This window comes from Panicum hallii, chromosome 1, assembly GCF_002211085.1.
Source record: "Panicum hallii strain FIL2 chromosome 1, PHallii_v3.1, whole genome shotgun sequence".
In the NCBI taxonomy this organism is placed as follows: Eukaryota; Viridiplantae; Streptophyta; class Magnoliopsida; order Poales; family Poaceae; genus Panicum; species Panicum hallii.
Window position 1 is genome coordinate 49,319,313 of NC_038042.1, and position 21,926 is coordinate 49,341,238.

Genomic DNA, 21,926 nt, shown 5'->3' on the forward strand with positions numbered 1-21,926 from the left:
TACCAGCCCTGCCTCTGGGTGCCCGCGGCAGCACAACAGCGAGAGAAGGGCGGAGGACGGCTGACGGCGTGGACGACGGCGCCCGCGACAGCAGATGGAGGAGGCAGGCGTAGGTGCCTGCGGTGGCCGGCGGCGGGAAGGAGGGCGAGGAGCGTGCGGCCAGGCCAAGGCAGCCGACGGCGGGGATCGGAGCGCGTGGCCAGGGCGGGACGGGGCGGAGGCGGCCGGCGGCAGGGACCGGAGCGCGTGGTCGGGGTGGGACGAGGCAGAGGCGGCCGGCGGCGCAAACCGGAGTGCGCGAACCTCCACCGGAGCGCGAGGGAGGCCGCGGGAGCGGCGTGGGCAGCAAGGGGGAACAGGAGAAGGAGAGAGAATGTGAAAAAAATAAGAAGAAAAATAGAAAGAAATAGAAAAATAAGGGTAATTTGGACATTTTATCCTTTTAGACAATACGAAGAAGCACTTTGCCAAACATTTTTTCAAAACGGCTTCAGCTCCATCAGAGAACCGCTCCACGGATGAGCCGGAACTGGAGCCATTTTTGAGGAGCCGGAACCTTACCATAGGTCCGAAATCAATCTTCTCCGAATATTTTACTGACTTTTTCCTGACACTTTTGCTTCGCCATCGCTTTCGCTTGAATATGACTAGCGAAATCATTTTTGCTTCGACTGTTGCGATTATTTTCTTGTTATAAAAAGGACATTTTGGTACCTGATGAATTATAGGGATTGCCCGTTTCTTACTTTGAGGCAGTAAATAATTCCAAGTTGGTGGACTGAAATTGAGCTTACAATATTATTTCTTCCATCCTATGAAAAATGCAATACTAACTTTTGCACAACTTCTGGATCCGTTTATCGTATTCTTCTGACAAATAACACGCGCCTCGTGCGGAAAGCTGAATCAAAATCGAAAGACCACCCCACGCGTGTTGCTGGCACATGGTAATTTTGAAAAAGAAAGAAAGTCTATCTATCAATGATTAGGACCTGAATGCATGTATCACAAGCAATGATATTAAAAGAATTAGGTTGGAGTGGTTCTCGATAGCGTAATACCCCTCTGCTATAAGTTTAGATCGTTTTAACTTTTAAAGTTATGTATGACGTATATCTAGCCGTACAGAAAATACCACATATTTAGAAAAGCTAAAGCAATTTATTGAGATGGTGGGAGTACTAAGCTGCAATGTATTTCGTTGAGGTTCAACACCATTTTATGTCTCCTTTTGACAAGCTAGAATATTAGCCAAACAGCAAGCTCATTTATTCAATGTAAAAGGTTGAATCGTAGATTTTCTGAAAAAAAAAGATCCGCTTGAATCTACTCAATAAAAGGGCTCATTTATACAAGATAAATGGTAAATACACAAGAAAAATGTAGCTCTAGGTGATCTATCGAATTAAATCTATAAATTCTTTTAGGTTTCAATTTCTACGGAAGAAACGGGAGCCTTGTCGAATTATTAGCAATCGAGAAATACCCTATGGGCCTTGTAATAATGCGAGTCGAGAAAAAGATGGAGGCTGGGCCCGCATGGGTGGGCCACGGAGGAGCGCGCGGCTGCGCGGGAAAACCAGCCTGCTAGCGACAGCAGCGCGTTTAAGAACGGAAAGCTAGCGCGTCCGCACCAAATGGCAAATGGGCCCAGGATTTACGCACGTACTGGCTCCATGTGCAGCGAGGATGCAATCACGACGCTGGCGCACGCGGATCAGCGGATGTGATGTTCGCGGCTGTTCCCCTGCGAGGCTGCGACCGTTGCTGCGCGCCCGTGAGAAAATTTTGCACGAAGTTTATAACTCAGTTTATTCTATTCATTCAGACAGTATCAAGATGTATTAGAATTTGAAGTAGAGATATTGGTGATATGGTATGAAACATGATGTTGCAGCTTACGTAACACTGTGCGATGTGTGTTAAAGATCAAGGCAGAATATCAGAGACCAGCCAGTTTGTTACAGCCATTGAAGGTGCCAGAATGGAAATCGGAATAAATTGTTATGGATTTCATCGTGGGATTGCCACGCACACAAGATGGTTATGATTTCATATGGGTCATAGTGGATTGTTTGACCAAAGTAGCTCACTTTATACCGGTAAATACCGGTAAAGACTATCTACACAGGGCACGATTAACAGAGTTATACATATATCTCTCAAATTGTATGTTTGCATGGGGTACCTAAAAGATAGTGTCAGATAGAGATACTCAATTCACATCTCGATTTTGGCAGAAGTTACATGAGTCAATGGACACAAAGTTAAATTTCAGCTCCGCTTATCTTCCGCAGACTAATGGGCAGACAGAAAGGACAAATCAGGTATTGGAGGATATGCTTAGGACTTGTGCCCTAAAACACGGAGGCAGTTGGGATAAGAGTTTGCCGTTTGCAGAATTTTCTTACAACAACAGTTATCAGACCAGTTTGAAAATGGCACCGTTTGAAGCATTGTATGACACGAAGCGCAGAACTCCGTTGTATTGGGTGAGACAGGTGAGACAGGTGAAAGTTAGTTGGTCGGGTCTGAGATCATTAAAGAGGCCGAACGACAAATACAGATTGTCCGTAAAAATCTGAAAGTGGCTCAGTCGAGGCAGAAAAGTTACGCAGATACTCGATGACGAGAGTTGACTTTTGAAGAAGAAGAATTTGTGCATTTGAAAGTATCACCTATCAGACATTTGCGCAGATTCAAGGTCAAAGGGAAGTTGTCATCTCGTTACATTGGCACGTTCAAGATCTTGGAACGAAAAGGTGAGGTAGCTTACCAGCTAGAGCTACCCGCGCGACTGTCAGATGTGCACAACGTGTTCCACATATCACAGTTGAAGAAGTGTTTGAGGATACCAGAGGAATAGTTGCTACTGGAGAAGTTGAATGTTCAGGATGATTTGACTTACACGGAGCAACCGGTCAAAATTCTGGACACATTGGAGAAAATCATCTGGAGCAAGAGGATACGGATGTGATAAGATAGAGAAGACATTGTCAATAATATTTCCATATGAAAGATTATGCCATATTGATTCAGACATTAAGTTAGACAGAGAAGAACCATGAGATAACCATCTGGAACTCTCGGCAGCGCCGCAGGGCACTGCGCCTCTGCCTGAGGTACATTAAGAAATCTAGTTAGAACGGGAATACCTTGTCTGGAAGTTCAACTAGCAAAGGCAAGCCCAATAGAACCCGCAAGCCACGTGGCAAATTCCAGAAGCGGAAAGAGATTTCTAAGCCAAAATCTGTTAAGAACAACAAGAGCACTTGTTTCAAGTGTGGTTGTTATAATCATGTGGCAAAGAAGTGTCAGATCCCAAAGCATCTGGTGGATCTCTGCATGAAGTCCGCAAATCGTGCACAGAACAATTAAAAGTTTGAAGCACACTTCGCCTCTGCTGGAGACGAGCACTTCGGACCAAGTTCCACAAGGAGCGGGACCAAGCAACGCCACAACTTCGGCACCTCTCGTGGAAGAACCTCTGAACGTCGACAACATGCTCGTGGACTACACTGATGTGTTTGGAGACCTCATATAGGCTCCACCCTACTTAGTTATTTCCCTTAATTTACAAGAAGTATTGTATTCGAACATGATGTTGCTACCTTTCATCTGCTTAGCTGGATTGTACCAAGTACTCTTTTTAATTAATATTAATGGTGTGTTCTATATATTTCATGAGTTCTTATTTTAAATTCTGAATCATATAGATCATTACGGGAGTCAACCAAAGGGAGGAAGAGATGTACCTAGTGGACAGCTATACCACTAATAGTATACTGAGGGAAGTGAGATATTTTTAAACTCTCTTTCAAGGAATGGTTCTAACTATCGCTGGAGGCAATGCAATGATAGTAGATTCTAAAAAGACCACTGTTACACTTCCCGTGGGTACACAAATACATATCCAGGAAGCATTATTGTACTCCGATTCAACTCGTACCTTACTGTTATAGTTATAGGATATCCAGAAAAATAGGATTCATGTGGAAACATACGAAGAAAATAAAGAAGAATTTCTTCTTTTCACAAAGGATATCAGACAAGGCAAAGAGACACTTGAAAAGGTGCCCTCTCTCCCATGTGGATTGTACTGCACCTACATCAAACCCGTACCATATGTTGCATACAAAGTGATTTTTCAGAACATTGACACATTCCAAACTTGGCATGATCGCCTTGGCCATCGCGGAGTCAGAATGATGAGAAAAATCATTGGCAATTCAATTGGTCATAGTGTGAGTGATAAGAAGTTTTCACAATCCTCAGATTTGACCGTCCCTTATATACCAAAATCATTGGCAATTAATTTTGGAGAAAATTCCTTACATACTACTAAAAATTATACACATCCCTTACGAGCCATCAGAAATTTGACCGTCCCTTTAGTGCCATCAGTTTCTCTTTCCTATCCCTTGTATGCCACTCCGTTAAATTTCACTGTTAACTTTAACTATGCTGGGAGTTAACTGTGCCTGTGCTAGATGTAGTGCTTTCACTTGCGTTGCTTGCCTGATTCGAGAGGAGTGATGGCCGAGCAGGCCCGTTCGCCTCTCCCTTGGCTTCCTGTCCTGGTAGCCCACTGCTCCGGCCATCCGCGCCTGCGGGACGAGAGCGCGACCTGGTCACCTGGAAGGGCGGATGTCGCGGCGCCCGATGGCCCCAGCGTGGAGGGAGCACCTACAGCAACCACTGCGACTGGGGAGTGACCACGGGAGGATGTGGCGGCGAGGGCCACCACCATAGTGGCTGTGATGCTAGCAAGAAGCACGAGCCAGCCGAAGAAGCACGTCGTGGAAGACAACGAGCGTGTCGGGAATTGGCTCGCAGGACGTCCAAACGCCTCCCTGGTGGTGGTGGACCTCCACCACAGCGGCGTCCTTGCTTCTACAGTGGTGCCAAGAACAACAAAGTGTGCTTGCGCAAGAGCACGTGATGCCGACTCGGCGGCATTGAGAAGTAGTGTTGCGACTCGACCAAAGGTGAGGAGGGTGTCTCGCTTGCGTTGCTTGCTGATTGAAGAAGAGGCGGCGATGGGTGTGCTTGCACTCCATGAATTGCTTGCTCGGTGGAGGGGGTTGGCGTTGTTGCTCTGTTTTTTCTTTTTACCTTGGGAGAAATCAAACAGAGATGAGAGAGGAAGGGAGATTCGTGGCGCTGGTGTTGACAGAGAGAGGTATTGCTGACTGCAGCAGGGCGCTGCAAACCAGACGGCTTCGACCGCTATGCATCGACGTTGACTGCACCTGTCGCTCACGGTCCGACGACAGGTAAGTCGTATTTAACGGGATGGCAGGTAAGGGATGGAAAACAAAATTTCAATGGTAAGGAAGGGATGATTAAATTTTTAATGGCATATAAGGAATAAGTATAATTTTTAATGGCATACAGAGAATATTCTTTTAATTTTGAGACCCTCACATCTCAAAATACAAGCTGAACCACTCAAGTTCCTTGAACGCATCCAGCCCTTTATCCGGACCGTTCAGATATTTTAGGGTTCTAATTGATGCATCCACAAGATGGTCACGTGTGTGCCTCTTGTCGACGCAAAATCATGCAATAGCAAAGTTGATTGCACAGGTCATCCGACTTAGAGAAAGCCAACTAGAACATCGGATCAAGTCGATCAGAATGGACAATACAACTGAATTCTCTTCCAAAGCCTTCAAGCCTTCAATAATTATTGTATGGCATTAGGAATCGAGATTCTACATTCAGTACCATAGGTTCACACACATAATGGTTTAGCAGAATCTCTCATCAAGAGAATAAAGCTCATCTCTAGACCATTATTGCAAGATTGTAATCTACCAACAACTTGTTTGGATCATGCAGTCTTACACGCTGCAGACTTCATACAATTGTGCCAAATTGCATACCATACAGCCTCCCCGCTGTAATTGATTCATGGTGATCCTCCAAGTATTTCCTATCCGTGGAAATTCGGTTGCGCTGTACACGTACCGATCTTACCACCAAAGTGTACCTCTATGGACCCTCACGGGAAACTGGGAATCTACATGGGGTATTTATCTCCGTCAATCATTAAATACCTGGAGCTCCTCACAGAGGACCTACTCACTGCCCGGTACGCAGATTGTATCTTCAATGAAGGTCATTTTTCGGCATTAGGGAGAGAATTCAAGTACCATACTGAATGCCAGGAAATCAATTGGGATGCCGCAGACACCCTAAAGAAGGATTCAGGTACCAAAGAAACTGAACTACAAGTTCAGAGAATCATTAATTTGCAACACATTGCAAACAATCTGCCAGATGCATTTACCAACACCAAATGTGTCACAAAATCATCATTCCCCGCAAGGAATGTGCCGGAAAGAATAGAGATACCAAATAAAACTATTCATCTACCATCTCAATAAGAGAAAGGAAGAAGTACGGCTAATCCTAAGGTAGCGACTTCTCACAAGCGCACCAGGAAACAGAGGGATGAACCCTCTGAACCAATAAATGAAACTCAACCTCAAGTTGAGAGACACCAAGTGGACATACAAAATCTACAACCCACATCAATAGTGCACCCAAATCCTGATGATGGGATATCAGAACACCCCAACAACGTTGTATTGGAAAATACTGAACAGTCAGATGAGGTGCAAGAAATTTCCACCAACTATGTTGATTCTAGAGAATCTTATAATAGAAAGACTACGATTGTCGGTGTATATTTGGCGACATCAATTGCCGACAACCTTCAAAATGATTCAGATCCTAAATCCATTGCAGAGTGTAAGAAGCGCTCGGACTGTAACAAATGGAAGGAGGCAATTGAGGCGGAATTGGCCTGAGGTATTCTCATCAGTAATACTTACATCTTCAAAAACCTTTCCTGTGGGTTTCAAATGGGTTTTTGTCCGAAAACGGAACGAGAACAATGAGGTGGTGAGATACAAGGTGAGGCTTGTAGCACAAGGGTTTGCGCAGAGATACGGCATTGATTTCATAAAACTTGCTCTATAGTAATGAATGGAATTACTTTCCGATACTTAATATTTCTGGCAATACAAAACGTCTATCCATACAGTTGATGGATATCGTGACCGTATATCTTTATTGGTCACTAGATTCGGATATATACATGAAGATTCCTGATGGAATCTCTGTACCAAATTCAAGCACGAATTGCAACATATATTGTGTAAAGCTTAAAAGATCATTATACGGTCTTAAACAGTCTGGAAGAATGTGGTAAAACCGGCTGAGTGAAAGATCGTCTTAAATAGTCGAGAAGAATGTGTCAGATCCGGGACTATGTGACGACTGATATGCTCCTGGCAAGAAGTCGATTCATATGAAATATGAACATGGCTACAGCCTCCGTATTTTAACAGAAAATTTACATTCTAGGATCGTTATACGGTCTTAAACAGTCGATAGATGCTCATGCCCCGAGAGTTGCCAAGTCCTCTTTTTTATGGGGTGTGATTAAACTCGCAATCCTTGTGGAATAGGCTCCGAGCTTTAGGTTAACTCGAAGAATCAGGCTGAGGCTCAAATTAATCGTAATTTCTGAAATATTTCCTATGAATCAATCTTGAAATTTAAGCAAGGAAAATGTAACAAATTTTCATTCTGACAGCTTCAGAAACTTCAGATGCCCTGCTACATGTTCCTTGCAAACGGACATCTAGATCCAAAGAGTTAGGAAGTGGCAGTGGTAACAGGATCAGTGAGGTGGCGATTGGTGAACCAACTCACTCTGTAGTGGGGAAGAACAGTGTTGCAGAGTGCAGGGAGAGCTCGTACAACGTGGTGTCCTACTTCACGGCGCGCCCGGCCGCCGTCGGGTTCCGGGAGGTGGCCAGCGCGTGCTGCGGCGGGGGGTGGCTCAACGCGCAGGCCGGGTGCACGCCCAACGCCACCTACTGCTCCGACCGCGATGAGTACCTGTTCTGGGACGGGGTGCACGGCACGCAGGCCACGTCCAGGAAGGGCGCCGTGGCCATCTTCTCCGCGCCGCCGCGGATGGGATTCGCCGCCCCCATCAACTTCAAGCAGCTGGTCTCTTCTTGATGCTCCAACGCAAGAATCTTGAGCCTTCCATGGTGATCGTAACGACTAGCTACGTAGCAGCCTAGCACTACTAAAGAGCTTTTGATTCTTTACAGAAAAAAAATCAGTAGAGATTACAAATGTAATGTAGAGGGAGCAGTATACACACATTTGAGTTCAGCGAGGCAAATTTCTCGCCGTATACGCTCGTGAATAAACAGGCTGGTTGCAATATTTGGGATGGCTGGCCGGCCGGAATCTGTCCACCTCTGTTTATCTCAACTGGCCCATTGAAAGAATACGGCCCAAGAAAGAACTTCTCGGCCCAGCCTAGAAAACCTAGCGCGTAACGTCTACGAGCAAAACGTGAACGTAAACGTCACATGAAGACGTGTCGCCACATGACTCTTTGTTCTTTCGTGGGCAGGGGGCAAGGCAAAGCCCAACTGCGAAACGAATCCCCGCCGCGAACACTCCGGCGGCTTCCTCCCGACCTCAAGCCACCCTGTCCCACGGTCTCGGAGCCCAACACCACGTGACGCCGAGCCGCTCTTCCCCGGCGGCGAGCCCGGCATGGCCATGCTCCTACGCCGCCGCCTCCCGCTGCTTCGCATCCTCCGGTAGCTGCACACTGAATCGGCGGCTTCGGCTTCCTCATCGTCCTCCGCACCTCTCCCTCCTCTCCAGAAGCCTCACGCTGCCGCCTCACCGTCCGTTGCGCCAGGGTCACGCCGCCTAGGGTTTCTCAATGCCAGGCCCCTTGCTTCGGCGCGTGGGGCTTCGGCATCGTCCTTCGCCGCCGCCTATCTCGCTATCGGCGCGGCCGCCGTTCTCGCGCCGCTTCCGATAGTCTACGCCGACGGCAATGAGCAGGTTGTGATCTTTGGCTTCTCTTCTACTCGAAATTCAGTGTTATTCGGAGAATGATGTTGGCATGGCTTGAGCTTCGCTTGTGTTTACAGGGTCCAGTCGGCGCGGCTGTGAGTACTGATCCCACCGAGGGGGAGGATTTGGCCCGCAAGGAGAGAAAGAGGATAATAGAACTCGCCCAGAGCCGAGGGATGCAGCGCGGGTCGTACCCGCAGTTTGATGTTGCAGTGAAGGGCCAAAAGGTTGTTCTTGTTCTTCCCCCAATTTGTCTAGCCAGTGTTGAAAAGTCGTCCCATTTTCGTGAAATTGAGTTATCTGCAATCCATAAATAATGGTTTGCTGGAATCGCTAATGGTACAAAGAAGAAATTTAGGAGGACTTGGAGTGATTGGTAAATGTTGAAACCGGTGTGCTCATTTGAGTTAAGTATGAGTGTCAGTACAACTATGAAGTAGGAAGCTTTTGAAATTATGCATGGTTGCTATTAGAGCACAGCAGTAGATTGTTTTCTAGATATGGCATGCAATATGACTTTCATTACCATGATTATGTTTCTCTGATTTGGTTTGTTTCGGAACAGGTGGTTGTTAAATTCGACATGCCATCTACTTGCAATGTATCACACCTCATTGTTGATCTTGTAACCCGCATCGGACTTGAGGCAGAACAACATGGTGGTGGCTTGGAGGTGCTAGTACGTGCTTGGGACAGGTTAGCAAATAAAGCCGTGTTTTTCTATCCCATAAGTATATTATACAATTACCTTTTTCTATTCATGGCAAGAACAAATCCCAAACAGAACAGTTCAGCTTTAGTCTTCATCAACTGTTTGTGGAGATATATGCTATATGTATATTGTTTTTTTTTGTTTCTGATAAAGCTCATGCGTAGGCCATGATTTCCTTCTGCTTATACTGGCATACTGTTAATTAACCAACTGAAGAGGGTTCTATTACATGCTGCGATACTTCTTTGTTGGTGAATTCCCCATCCATCAAAATCCTAATACCTGCACTTTTCTCCCTCTCCTTTCCCCTCAATAGTGTTTGGCCATGCTAGTAGGATAGGACAGTTGTGCGAACTGCTTTATTTGTCTCCAATTGAATCTTTTTCCTGCAAGTGGCCTTTGTGATTTGGTCCATTTTGTAGATATATGGCTTGCCAGGTCTTGCATATTATACCAGTATACTGTGTGTTTAATCAAGTGCTTCTTTTCCAGTCCAGCTGCGCGAGAAATCACATTGAACCCTCCCAAGAAGAATAGCACTGGAGATCTCGATGAAGATGGTCTCTGTGTTTTAATATTCGAGCGACTTATTGGATCGGATTATTCTGTTAGTATTTTTCAATCCTTTGAAGACTTTGGAAAGGAGTTTATCCTGCATTTTCTCAATATATCATAATTAATGTCATACCTGATCAATCTTTCAGGAAATTGAATTCATCAAGCGTGGGAGTTTTAGTTTGAAAGAACTTGAAGCTTTGATCAGTGCTTTAAAAGTAGCTGGCGAGAAATTATGGTGAAAGCGAGCGCCTGTTGGGATCTGTTTTTTCACTTGCAAACGATCTTCCTGATGGAGTTATTATATTCCTAGATGAGGTAAATGTCTTCCTCATTGTAGCGTACAACTTTAAGGATACTCAAGTGCAATGTTTCCTTTTGTTGGGTATTATACTGTGAGTTTCTTGTTATTCTGAAGTTTCAACTTACCTCTTTTCATAATTTGGATATCCTTGTTATAGGTGGACTCTTTTGCTATTGCTCGAGACAGCGAGATGCATGAAGCTACACGAAGAATCTTGTCAGTAATTCTGCGACACGTAGGGTCCTTGTTTCTTTTCCATTTAGGTGATCATAAATTGCTTCTATTACTATCTCTTTTCCATTTAGGTTATCATAAATTGCTTCTATTACTATCTCCTGATATGCACATTTCGTGCAATTATTGATCAAGAAGAAACCAAAAAGAATTTTATTGTTCTGTTGGACTTTGTCAGTTACCTTACCTCCACAAGTCACTTGTGTCTGTTGACATCCACCTGCAAAGCCATTGTCATTTTTTCGAAAAATTATCATCCATTGTGGCTCATTTGAAGCCATTCAAGCACCCCTGTATCAACATATAGTACATCTTTCTATCATACTAAATATGTTTGTTTTGTGAAGATTGATGGATTTGAGCAAGATAGAAGGGTGGTAGTTATTGCTGCAACAAATAGAAAGGAGGAACTTGATCCAGCTCTCATCAGGTGTAGTTTTCTATTGATGTGTCTTTTCTTTTATTGCAAGCAGTCCCAGATAGTTTTGGCAGTTCTTGTTCTCTTGCAAAAGCTCCCTTGTGTTTTTTTGTCGCCTATTTCCTGTTATATCAATGTCTAATAGGCTACTAACGAGCCAGTAGTTCAACAACAACTAACTAAGCTGCATAACCTTGTAGCATTCTGATCGTCGTGATCATATTGCTAATACATATTATTTTAGTGAAAAGCACCTCTAACATGTTTATTTTTATGGACATTTGCAGCCGTTTTGATTCAATCATCTGTTTTGGCTTACCGGATCAGCAAACTCGTATGGAAATAGCTGCCCAGTATGCCAAGCACTTCACTAAATCTGAATTGGTCCAATTTTCATTGGCCACTGAAGAGTAAGTACTAGGATTTTACATGTTTATGTTACACTTTCAACATCCCTGTAATTCCAAGGAACATTACCTGTCTACTTGGTTGATTCAAAGGATCATTTGCTGAATTCATACTGCTACTCAAACTGTTGAATAATAATTTGAGACAGCTGCCCTGTTTGCAGTCAATTCATTTGTGACTGGTTCTCAACTGAATGCAGGATGTCGGGAAGAGATATCAGGGATGTTTGCCAACAAGCTGAAAGACACTGGGCGTCAAAGGTATGTAAATTGGTCTGCGGAATTTTCGTTTTTCCTTATGATGCTTTCTATGATTAGTGTTCCACCTCGTCATTTTTATATATTATTTTATAGTTAATAAGGGGGCAAGTTCCAAAAGATGAGAAGGGGGAGCCGAGTCTTCCTCCGATCGATGAATATGTTTCCTGTGCTGAACAGAGACGAAAGTCCTTGCCTGATAGAACGAGATGGACACCCAGGTCCGGGTACCCTGCCCTTAAGTTAGCATGAGGAATATACTTTCTTCACTGTGCCTCCCACGCGCGCAAGCACCGGTGCTCGTCACCGCCCGCCCCTCTCCCCTCTGCAGGTGACTGACCGCCCCTCTCCCCTCCCCTCTGCCGCGCGGCGCCCCCCCCCTTCCCCCCCGCGCGCCGGCGAGCGCGCGCCAGCCGGCCCCCCCCACCCCCCGCCGGCGGCGGCGGAAACCGCCCCCCCCCCCCCCGGGGCGGCGCCGGATCTGCCGCTCCGCCTCCCCCCCCCCCCGCGGGCTCCGCCGGCGCCGGATCTGGCCCGCCCCCCACCCCCGCCGGCGGCGGCGTGGAGACCCCCCCGCCCGCCGCCGCACGGCCCGCCAGACCCCCCCCCCCCGGCGGCCTGGAGCCCCCCCGCCCGCCGCCGCACGGCTCCCGCCAGTCCCCCCCACCCGCGGCGGCCTGGAGGCCCCCCCCCCCCCCCCCCCCCCCGGGCCGCCGCATGGCTCCTTGATCTGTTTGTTGAACTTGATCTGTTCGGTTTCAGTGATTCTTTATTTTTGATTTTGGCAGTTCGCTGGAGAAATTTGGCTGGAGGAACGAAGGCAGCGTACACGCCTCGGAAGGTTACAGCTACCGAGTATGTGCCTTGTGTGATTATTTGCTATGCCTTAAAATTTATTGATTTTATCTTGCAATCGGAATGAGCCTGCATTCCTTGGGTGCACCCAAGACCCAACCGTATAATTTTCCTCCATACAAGCAGCCCTCTACTCCCCTCCTTGGTACGTAGTCGGTAGTAATACATCATGATGGGGATCGTCACCTTCGGTATAGGCAGTCGGAGGTTGTAGGTGAGTCGAGGGTGTGAGGAGACCCAAGCTGATAGCCTCCGAATGGTTATGTAACGATCATGGTAACTTGGATCGCCTTTTAATAAGTCGAAGGTTCCCGGAGGACCAGTACAGGGAGGCCGTCGAAGACGATAACCTTCGATCTCTCTTTTATGTTGTCTATAGGGGTCGAAGGTCGTAGGCGGGTAGGAAAGAAGCTGACAAGGAGTGTGATGACCTTTGGTACTGAAGTCGTGTGTGACGCTCTGTACAAGATGACGATGAAGTGTGAAAAAGCATCAGAGGTTACTGTCGGTACATACGGACAGGGGTACCTCTTGCTAGGGTGTCCAACCCGAAGGGCGCGAGGTTATCCGTAACCTCGCCCTATGCCTTTGGGTGACGGGGCGTACGGCCCGGGCCTGACAGCTGGGGTCACGGTCTCCGGACCTCACCCCGTGCTCTAGCAGGTCCGGTGCCTCCACGTGCCCACAAGGACAAGGTGCTTAGGAACGGCCACCACGGGCCCGAATCACCGCGGGGTGGTTCGGTGCCGCCACGTGTGGAAGCTGGACCCTAGGGGGCCAGTACACCTGGGCCGGCCTCGGGTGCCCGGACCACCCTCCCCCCCGGGGAGGAGGTCCGGTGCCGCCACGTGCCGCTGAGGAAGCGGCTGCTAAGCCAGCCTTCAGCGGGACGCCAGCCCAACTACCGCATTAAATGCGGGTAGGTGGGGTGCGCTTGCCCAAGACAAGGTATGGGCAGCCCACTGATACGTTGGGCAGGTACGCTAACACCACGGCAAGCCCGCCAGTTACCGAGCCGGCGCGTCGCGTCACCGCGCCGCGCGTGCGGGCGGGCGGCGTGTAGTCACATCACAGCGCCACGCGCGTGAGCAAAGGGTAATTATGATCTGCTGCAGGAGGGCTGCGGCGTGCGCTGCTACAGGGTGCGCGGAGGCTACAGCACGGTAGGTCAACTCAGCCCCTTCGCCCGTCAGCGGGAATTGACCCAACAGTGACAGCATGTCTCCCACTGTGCATGTCACTGGCAGCAGTCACTGTGCTAGTGAAACGGCATATGACCATACCCTGCTAGGGGATACGCACGGGAGCTGAAGAGGAAGATTTCCGAAATCTGTAGCATTTAAGGCTCCAATGTGTACGTTATCTAATATACAGCCAGATCCACTTGTCGGGACCCCACTCAGGGTACGCGCTCCCCTTGAGCCTATAAAAGGGAAGCGCGCTCGTTAGAACACAAGTTCTCTTAAGTTCACACATACACATGCTCTTGAAGTCTCACAAGCAATACAACACGCAGTGGACGTAGGGTTTTACGCTCCGGCGGCCTGAACGACTCAAATCCCTTGTGTGCTTTCCATGTTCTTACGCCTCTTGATCAAGCGATCCTAGACTTTCCCCAAACTCATCCTAAACTAGGATTAGGCGTGTGCATTCCGCCACCTGGCTGGAGATTTCCTCTGACATTTGGCGCGCCAGGTAGGAGTATAGGTTTGGTTTGCGCAAGATCAAGTCACTTGGTCACAATGCCTCAGTTTGCTGAGCTCCATGACCACCCGATGGGGGAGGAAGTGGCATCATCTGCACCGCTTGCCTCTCGCCGTCCACCATCTAGGGTTGTGGCGCCTGTCATGCCGCAGCGTGCTGCGGGGCAGCCCTCCAGGGCCGTGTCGCAGCCCGCTCAAAACGGGCCGTTGACAGCGGCCAAGGAGCTGCTCCACAATCCGCCAGACGTGGCGGCCTTGCCCGACGTGTTGAGGCAATGGCGTGACGACGTCGACTGCCTCCTCAACCTGGCGCAGGTCACCCCAGGCTCAGCGGGGGGATCTGTGTCCAGGCAGCGTCGTCGTCAAGGCGGCGCATCCGGTTCTGTGCACTCCCCGTCAACGAGGAGTGCACGGATCGAAGACCTGCGGGCAGAGCTCAACCGTAGATGTGCGGGAGAGGATGCCCGCATCTCCATCGAGCGGGCGTGCGTGCGCCGGCTCAACATTGAGGGTCGGAACCTTGAGGCCGAGCTCGACGCGGCTGTGCCAAAGCTGCAGGGACTCGCCCAGGCCCCGGTGGCCGGGGTGGGCTGCGCAGCGCTCGTAGACCACTTTCGTGCGGTGGCCTGGCCGTCCAAGTTTCGGCCCCACCTGCCGGAAAAGTACGACGGGTCAACCAACCCGTCGGAATTCCTGCAGGTCTACATCACCGCCATCACGGCGGCTGGGGGTAATGACGCCGTAATGGCAACTTACTTTCATGTAGCCTTGACCGGGCCAGCCCGGACATGGCTCATGAACCTCACTCCAGGATCCATCCAATCCTGGGGTGAGCTCTGCGCACAGTTCACATGGAAACTTTGCCAGCGCGCACCAGCAGCATGGCGTGGAGGCCCACCTCCACGCCGTGAGGCAACAACCCGGGGAAACCCTCCGGGCCTTCATCTCCTGCTTTACCAAGGTACGTGGAACAATTCCACGCATTTTCGATGCATCTATTATCACGGCTTTTCGTCAGGGGGTCCATGACGAGAAGATGCTGGAGAAGCTGGTGACACACCAGGTGGAAACTGTCACCACCTTGTTCGCCTTGGCGGACAAATGCGCCAGGGCTGCAAAGGGCCGTGCATGGCCCTCTGCCCCTTAAGGAGGGCCCACACAGACGGGGGGCTCAAGTGTCGCTGCCCCTGGCAGCGGCGAGAAAAAGAATAAGAAGAATCGTGGCATGGACAAGCCACGAGCTGGGGCTCCGGTTGCTGCGGCGGCAGCGGATTGGGGCCAGAACTCGCGCGGCAAGCGCCCACGCCAACAGCGCACCGACCCTGGGTCGTGCCCTGTTCATCCTGGGGCTCGCCACAGCACCACCGAGTGCCGCGAGATCCAGAAACTCGCGGAGCACCTCAGCAAGAGGCGCGACCAGGCCTCCAAGGATGGTTCCTCCCCACCGCGGCGGTCCGGCAAGGAGAAGGTCTCTGATGCCGATGCTGCTGCGGCGGAGAAGGAGTTGGGGTACCAAGCCCCAAACAAGGACCTTAAGGGTCTCTTCCACCGGTCCGACTCTGAGTCCGGGGGGGGGGGGGGGGGAGACGAGCGCCGCAAGAAGCTGTACGTCATGTACGGCGGCAGCTCGGAGCTCCTCTCCCGAAGGGACGTCAAAACCCTTCGCCGGGAAGTTTTCTCGGTGAAGCCGGGGACACCAAAGGCGGCACGCAACCTCAGATCCACCAAAAGAAAGGCTGCGACCAACAAACAATCAGCAAGAAAGAACCGAGGAACCCCCTTTGACCCTCACTCGCCTTTGTTGATGTCACTGCAGCAGGTCCCATGACCTCAAGGGTACAAGCCTGACCTCAAGGGTACAAGCCTGTTCAGCTCCCAAAATACAACGGTTCCGCAAACCCAACCCAGTTCCTCATGACCTACGAAATCACCGTTGCATCCGCAGGAGGGGACGACCCCATCATGGCAAAATCATTCATCATGGCCTGTGAGGGTCCAGTAGCTAACTGGTACTCTTATTTACCACCGAGGTCCATTCTAAGTTGGAATGACCACAAGAACAAGCTGAAGCAGGACTTCCAAGATTTCAAGAGGGACGACTGAACTGCAGCTAACAACTTCCAATGCCTGCAAGAAGACAGGGAACCCCTCTATGACTACTTTCGAAGGTTTGTCCAGAAAAAAACAGACACCCAACTTCACGGAGGACATGGCAATCTGGAAGTGCATCGCTGGTCTGGTCCCTAGGCCATTAGCTTCGCACCTCACTAGAGAGCCTCCTAGATCCCTCAAGGACTTGTACGCTGAAATGGAGAAGTATGGAAAATCCGATGCTGACCACAAGAGGAGGGTCGAGATGAGAAAACTGATGAGGCAAAATGCAAACAATTAGCAAAACTGGCATCACACGGGTCAGTACAACCCAAAACTTTAGAGTCAACACTATGTTTTTCCAGTACAACCCCAAGAGGAAGATACTCAAAGCGCTCTACGGTCATTCATCACTCCACCACCAACCCAGCAGAGCACAACCTTCGATCAACCTCCGCAAAGAGGTGGGTGATCATACAGGGGCAGAGGTAGAGGCCGAGGTTGCGGTCCGGGACCTCCGCATCAAATGGGCCGAGAAAATATTTCTGTCACTTTCACGAAAGAGACTTAGACCATGGCACCAACTATTGCCCTCAGAAGAAAAAAAATCTTAGAAAGGATGGAAGCTGAGAACAATGCAGAAAAAATAGTCAGCCATTGAAAGGACTTCAAGATGCCTAGAGGGGGATGAATAGACTAATCTGCAACTTTAAAACATTTTTTCAAAAAGTTTTCAAACAGTCAGTAACCTAAATATTCGGATACTCTAGATATATGTCCGGATACTCCGGACCTAAGGTTCGGAGTTTCTGGATATTATATCCGGAATATCCGGGTATGAAAGTTTAGCGACAAACTACAATACAGGTGGAGGGAATTTAGATCGAGTAAATTTGCAAGTACCAGGGGTTCCTTCTAAGTGTTTCTCACATGCTGGTTCAAGCTAGAAGCTTGTAAATAAGTAGATCAAGCTCAAATCCTAGAAAGTTTGTCTCACAAGCAAAGCAAATGGATAGAAGCTTAAATAAAGAGTATACAGAGAGATAGAGGTTTGTTTCCCGAAATTCACTCCCAAAGGAGCTATGTCTCCGTTGAGGAAGAGTTCAAGAGACGGTTCTCAAGAACTTCTATGCTCCTCACCCAAGGGCAAGACCAATGCTCAAGTCCAAGATCACTTACTATGAGTTTCTCCAACAGGAAAGATGATTACAAATTTATCGTGATGCTCACAACTTCAGCTGAGCATTCACGAGCATGCCTAGCCGTCCAGGAGCTCAAAGCTCCAAGAGTAACAAACTTGAATCCACCAGCTTGACAAACACTTGACAAACACTAAATGCTCAAAAAAAATATAATGGTAGCTCACTAGCACGAGTTTCTTATCTTGCAATACTCTCACTCGGATCCCTCGAGGAAATCTCTCCAGAAAGGAAAGAACGAGAGGGTGTGAGAGAGCTTTTGAAAGGCCTGTGAGGCAAGACCAATGCTAGCTCGCCCGCTCTCCCCTGACGCTAGCGGCCGCTTGGCGTTCACCCGCTCTCCCCGTCCCCTCGCGCCCTCCGCCTCCCAGCTCTGCCGCCGCCGCTTCTACAGCCTCCTCCTCAACCCCACCAGGTAGGCACCCTCGGCCCACCTCGCGCGGTCGCGTGTCGCCCCGCCCCCGTCCACGAGCCGCACGTTTCGCGGGTGGGCGAGCAGGCAGGCAGGTGTGAGGCAAGGCGAAGCGATGCTCGCGTGGAAGGAGAAGCTCCGCCTCGCCCGTCTTCGCTGACTCCCCGGTCTCCCATTCCTGGGCTGTCGAATCAGGGCTGAAGAATCGATTTTTTTTGGGATTTTATGTTCGGTTTTCTTCCAAATCCGCGATGTTTACTTGAGCCTTTTCGAATCCACTTGTTCAATTCATCGTGTTTTTAGGAAGTAATTTTGGATCAAAGTTTGGAGGGTACTGTTCTGTTCGTGCTATTTATTTGTCTGTTCTTGTTATCGGTAGAGGAACCGAGGTCGGGGGCGAGCACGAGGAGCAGACGAGGCTCGTGCGCACACCGGCCGCACCAGCAGCCCACGCGGCGGAGTCCAGGTGCGGCCTGCCGACGGCACATGTGCGCTGGCCGGAGGCTTGCTTGGCTCTGTCGGCTCGTGAGCATATGTGGGGTGCGGAGCAGACCGCCAGGTGCACAGCTGACCAGCAAGCAGCAGTAGTCAGCGCGGCCAAGGCAAGCTCAGCCCAGCACTTCCACGCGAAGGTTTGCTCAAGCCCAGCACCTCCAGGTCCGTCTCTCCTTCTCTTCCTCCTGCTTGGTGTGTTGTTTAATTAGTCCTGCCTGCAGTAGACTGCTAGTGCCCTGTATGTTCTAATTTCTGTAGCTGTCAGGCGCAATGATTTTGTGTTGTGCTAGCGTCCTGAATTGTTTTGAACTTGCACGGTTTCGGTTTCAATAGTTGGGGGTGTTTAATATCCGTTTTTTCGGTTGAGGGGGTAAATCAGATTACGTTGATAGTTGAGGGGGTTGAAAGGACTTTTTCCCTTTATTATACTACTAGTAACTAGTAAAAAAGGCCCATATTTCTGCAACCTTTCCTTGCCGTCTCTCTCTAGTCGCCAGACACATCGAAGCGCGGAAGCAGGTCGTTCAGGCGTCGGCTCCCCGCTGCCCCCGCCGCCCCCGAGGGGAACAGCAGGGAGCACCTGGTAATCTCGACCCTCCCTTGTTATCTTGGCTCCCCTCCCCCTATCATTTGATCTGTTTGCCGCGGTGCTCTATCTGCTGTTCTGCTCTCCATGCGCCATCTAGGGTTTCTAACCTTTCAATGGCGATAACTGTACGCCCCCTGAATTTGGGCAATCTCCGATCTCTTTATAAAGTGATTAGCTTCGAGATTGTAGTCGCTTATCAATTGAAATTGCTACCTTTCACCAGTTCAGTGTAATCTTTGAACTAATCAAGATTAGTGTAATCTAGAACCGTGCTGGCATGTATGCGCCACTCAGATGCGTGTTTGCGCATCAGATTATCGTGTACATCAGGTGCTGTCTTGCTTTATTGAGCTAACTTTCTCGGTTCTCCTTGTCCCAGCGAGATGTCGGGGTACCAAAATGTCGTTGGGGGGAGGCTGAAGCTGAAGGGGAAAGCACTGGATGTCAAGGAAGGCGGAGTCAAGAAAAAGAAGAAGAAGCAGCAGCACCGTGAGGAGTCGTCTCAGATTGAGCATGATGAACTTCATGAAGGTTTGGCTCATTTACACTGGCTTTTATGAACCTAAGCAAACTATTCAAATTTCTGTGAACAACTGAACGTGTTAATGAGCATTATTGTGTACGTTAGCGGACCGGTTAATTGCTTGGTTGTGCCCACCCTAGCTGTTGGTAGTTCCTGGTTCTCTATGCTCAGAATAATTGGTTTGGTTATTCTCTATGCTCTGAATAATTGGTTTGGTTATGCAGTTACTGGCTTGTCTTGTCTACCTGAACTCCTCGGCTTGTTATATTTGTCTGTGCAATCAAATACAGTGATTTCAAACATGAATAATTGCTTGCTGATGCCACTTTTTTTCCTGCTATGTACTAGTACTTGATGTCAAATTTGTGCATTCTGGACACATTGGTTCATAGTTTTACTGCTGCTGGCAGCTGCCGTTGTTCTTTTTCTTATAGCGTTGTAATAGATAATGGTCTTGGTATCATTACTCATTGCAAGAAGGATATGTCATTTAAAGTTTGTTGATAATCGTGACTATAGGCTATGCTAACAAATTTTAATGCAAAACAAACAAGAACTAGGCACTGTAGCCCTTTTTAGTTGTTATTATTATTGTTATTATGAGCACGTGTGGTGACAAGTGACAACATATTTGTTTGGAAACTTGGGAATTAAGGTACAGTCAGGTTTCCACTTTAGTTTGATACGATAGACTATGACATTTTTCTTCTGTAGGTGAAGACCAGTCTTACTAGAATGATATGGGAATCTGGGATTCTGGGTGCATTCTTCTTTATATGGTGATTTTGCTGATTTTCTGAACTGTTGAGAGAAGTTGCTCACTCTTTGTTGGTAAATCATAGTCAATACATGCTTGACTTGGTTTAATTTGTCCAACAACTTGCTTCTTTTGTACACATTGTTTCACCTTGCTGTTTGGCGTAACTGAACTCCATGACTGCAAAACTGTTTCCTCCTGATGCCATTATGATTATCTGATTTTAGGCTTAGAGAAATTGCTCACTAGTTGGTAAATCCATACTTACATACGGAGTAGTTATGCTTGTTTCATTTGCCCAACAACTTGATTCATTGCGTACATTGTTTATCCTTTCTGTTTGTGTAATTGAATTTCATGAATCTAAAATTGCCCTCTGCTGAATATGCAACCTTCATATCGAATCCCACTGGTTATTGTTCAGGTGGAAGCTCTGAATTGCCAACCGATCCTAACAGTGAGCTGACCGAAGCTGACAAGATGGGAGAGGAGGAAGGGAACCCACACCCTGACTACGACCACCTCACACCAGCCGAGCGACGCTACATGGAACAGAAGCAGAAGATTGACATGCAGAAGCTGGCCAAAGTTGCCAACAAATCGCACAGGGACCGGATCCAGGACTTTAACCAGTACTTGGCAAACCTTAGCGAGCATTACGACATCCCAAAAGTTGGTCCTGGCTAACATGGCGAGAGTGCCGTGCTTCACAGAAACAGTTGTATGCTTGGCCTATTAAGCCTTCTGTTTCATGTTATGCGTTATCAGTATGTTGTAAAACAAATCGATTGCCATTGTGTAAACTATTTTATTTCACAACCATGTTCCAAACGTTGGCCATATTTTTTCTTTTGAAACAAGCATTGGCCAATTGAGTCCATCCTGACAGTGGTTTATTTACATGCGACCTTGTTTGTTGTTTACTGCTGTGATCTTTCCAGGGGTTCCTTTACTTTTAGGTTAATTCCTGTTTGTTTGATGTGATCATCCCCAGACGTTGTTTGTTGTTTACTGTTGATCTTCCTGGGGAATTCATTTACTTTCAGGTTAATTCCTGTTTGTTTCTGATGGGATCATCTCTATTCTCTGGCTCCTAGCGAGCGAAGGGAATCAGTGATCACAATGTGATTCATTTCCTTACCGTTCACAACATAGGCAGATGGTTAATTTCATTACAATTGTTCGAGTTCACTGATCTTTAAAACAATTTTTCAGCTTTTCAAAACATAACACTGCTTACCCATCGATATGTTTTTTAAAATTTATGGATCAAAATATCTCCGACCTTCTTCCTCTCGTCCCCTCTCTCCGTAGCGTCCGACGTGCTCACCCAGCACATCAAGGTGGAGCATCCCCTCTCTCCTTCCTCTCTCTCCATAGCGTCCGACGTGCTTGGCCAGGACATCTAGGTGGAGCAGAGATGGCGGCCGGCCTCAGCCCCGTGCGCGGACGATGCTGCTGCTTGAGGCCGGAGGGCCCGTGGCGCGCTTCGCCTAGGCCTCGTCGC

General features: G+C 48.4%; 1 protein-coding gene across 1 annotated transcript; it reads left to right on the top strand.

Moving 5' to 3' along the window:
• Positions 1 to 8,580: 8,580 nt before the first annotated feature.
• LOC112887338 (proteasome-associated ATPase-like) lies at positions 8,581 to 21,342 on the top strand. The gene is given in 13 exon segments (XM_025953486.1): positions 8,581 to 8,895; positions 8,985 to 9,134; positions 9,473 to 9,603; positions 10,112 to 10,226; positions 10,324 to 10,404; positions 10,406 to 10,492; positions 10,636 to 10,713; positions 11,060 to 11,142; positions 11,418 to 11,540; positions 11,738 to 11,798; positions 12,584 to 12,636; positions 19,519 to 19,670; positions 20,844 to 21,342. Coding segments are annotated over 13 exon segments (1,677 nt in total). The 5' UTR covers positions 8,581 to 8,595; the 3' UTR covers positions 21,107 to 21,342.
• Positions 21,343 to 21,926: the final 584 nt, after the last annotated feature.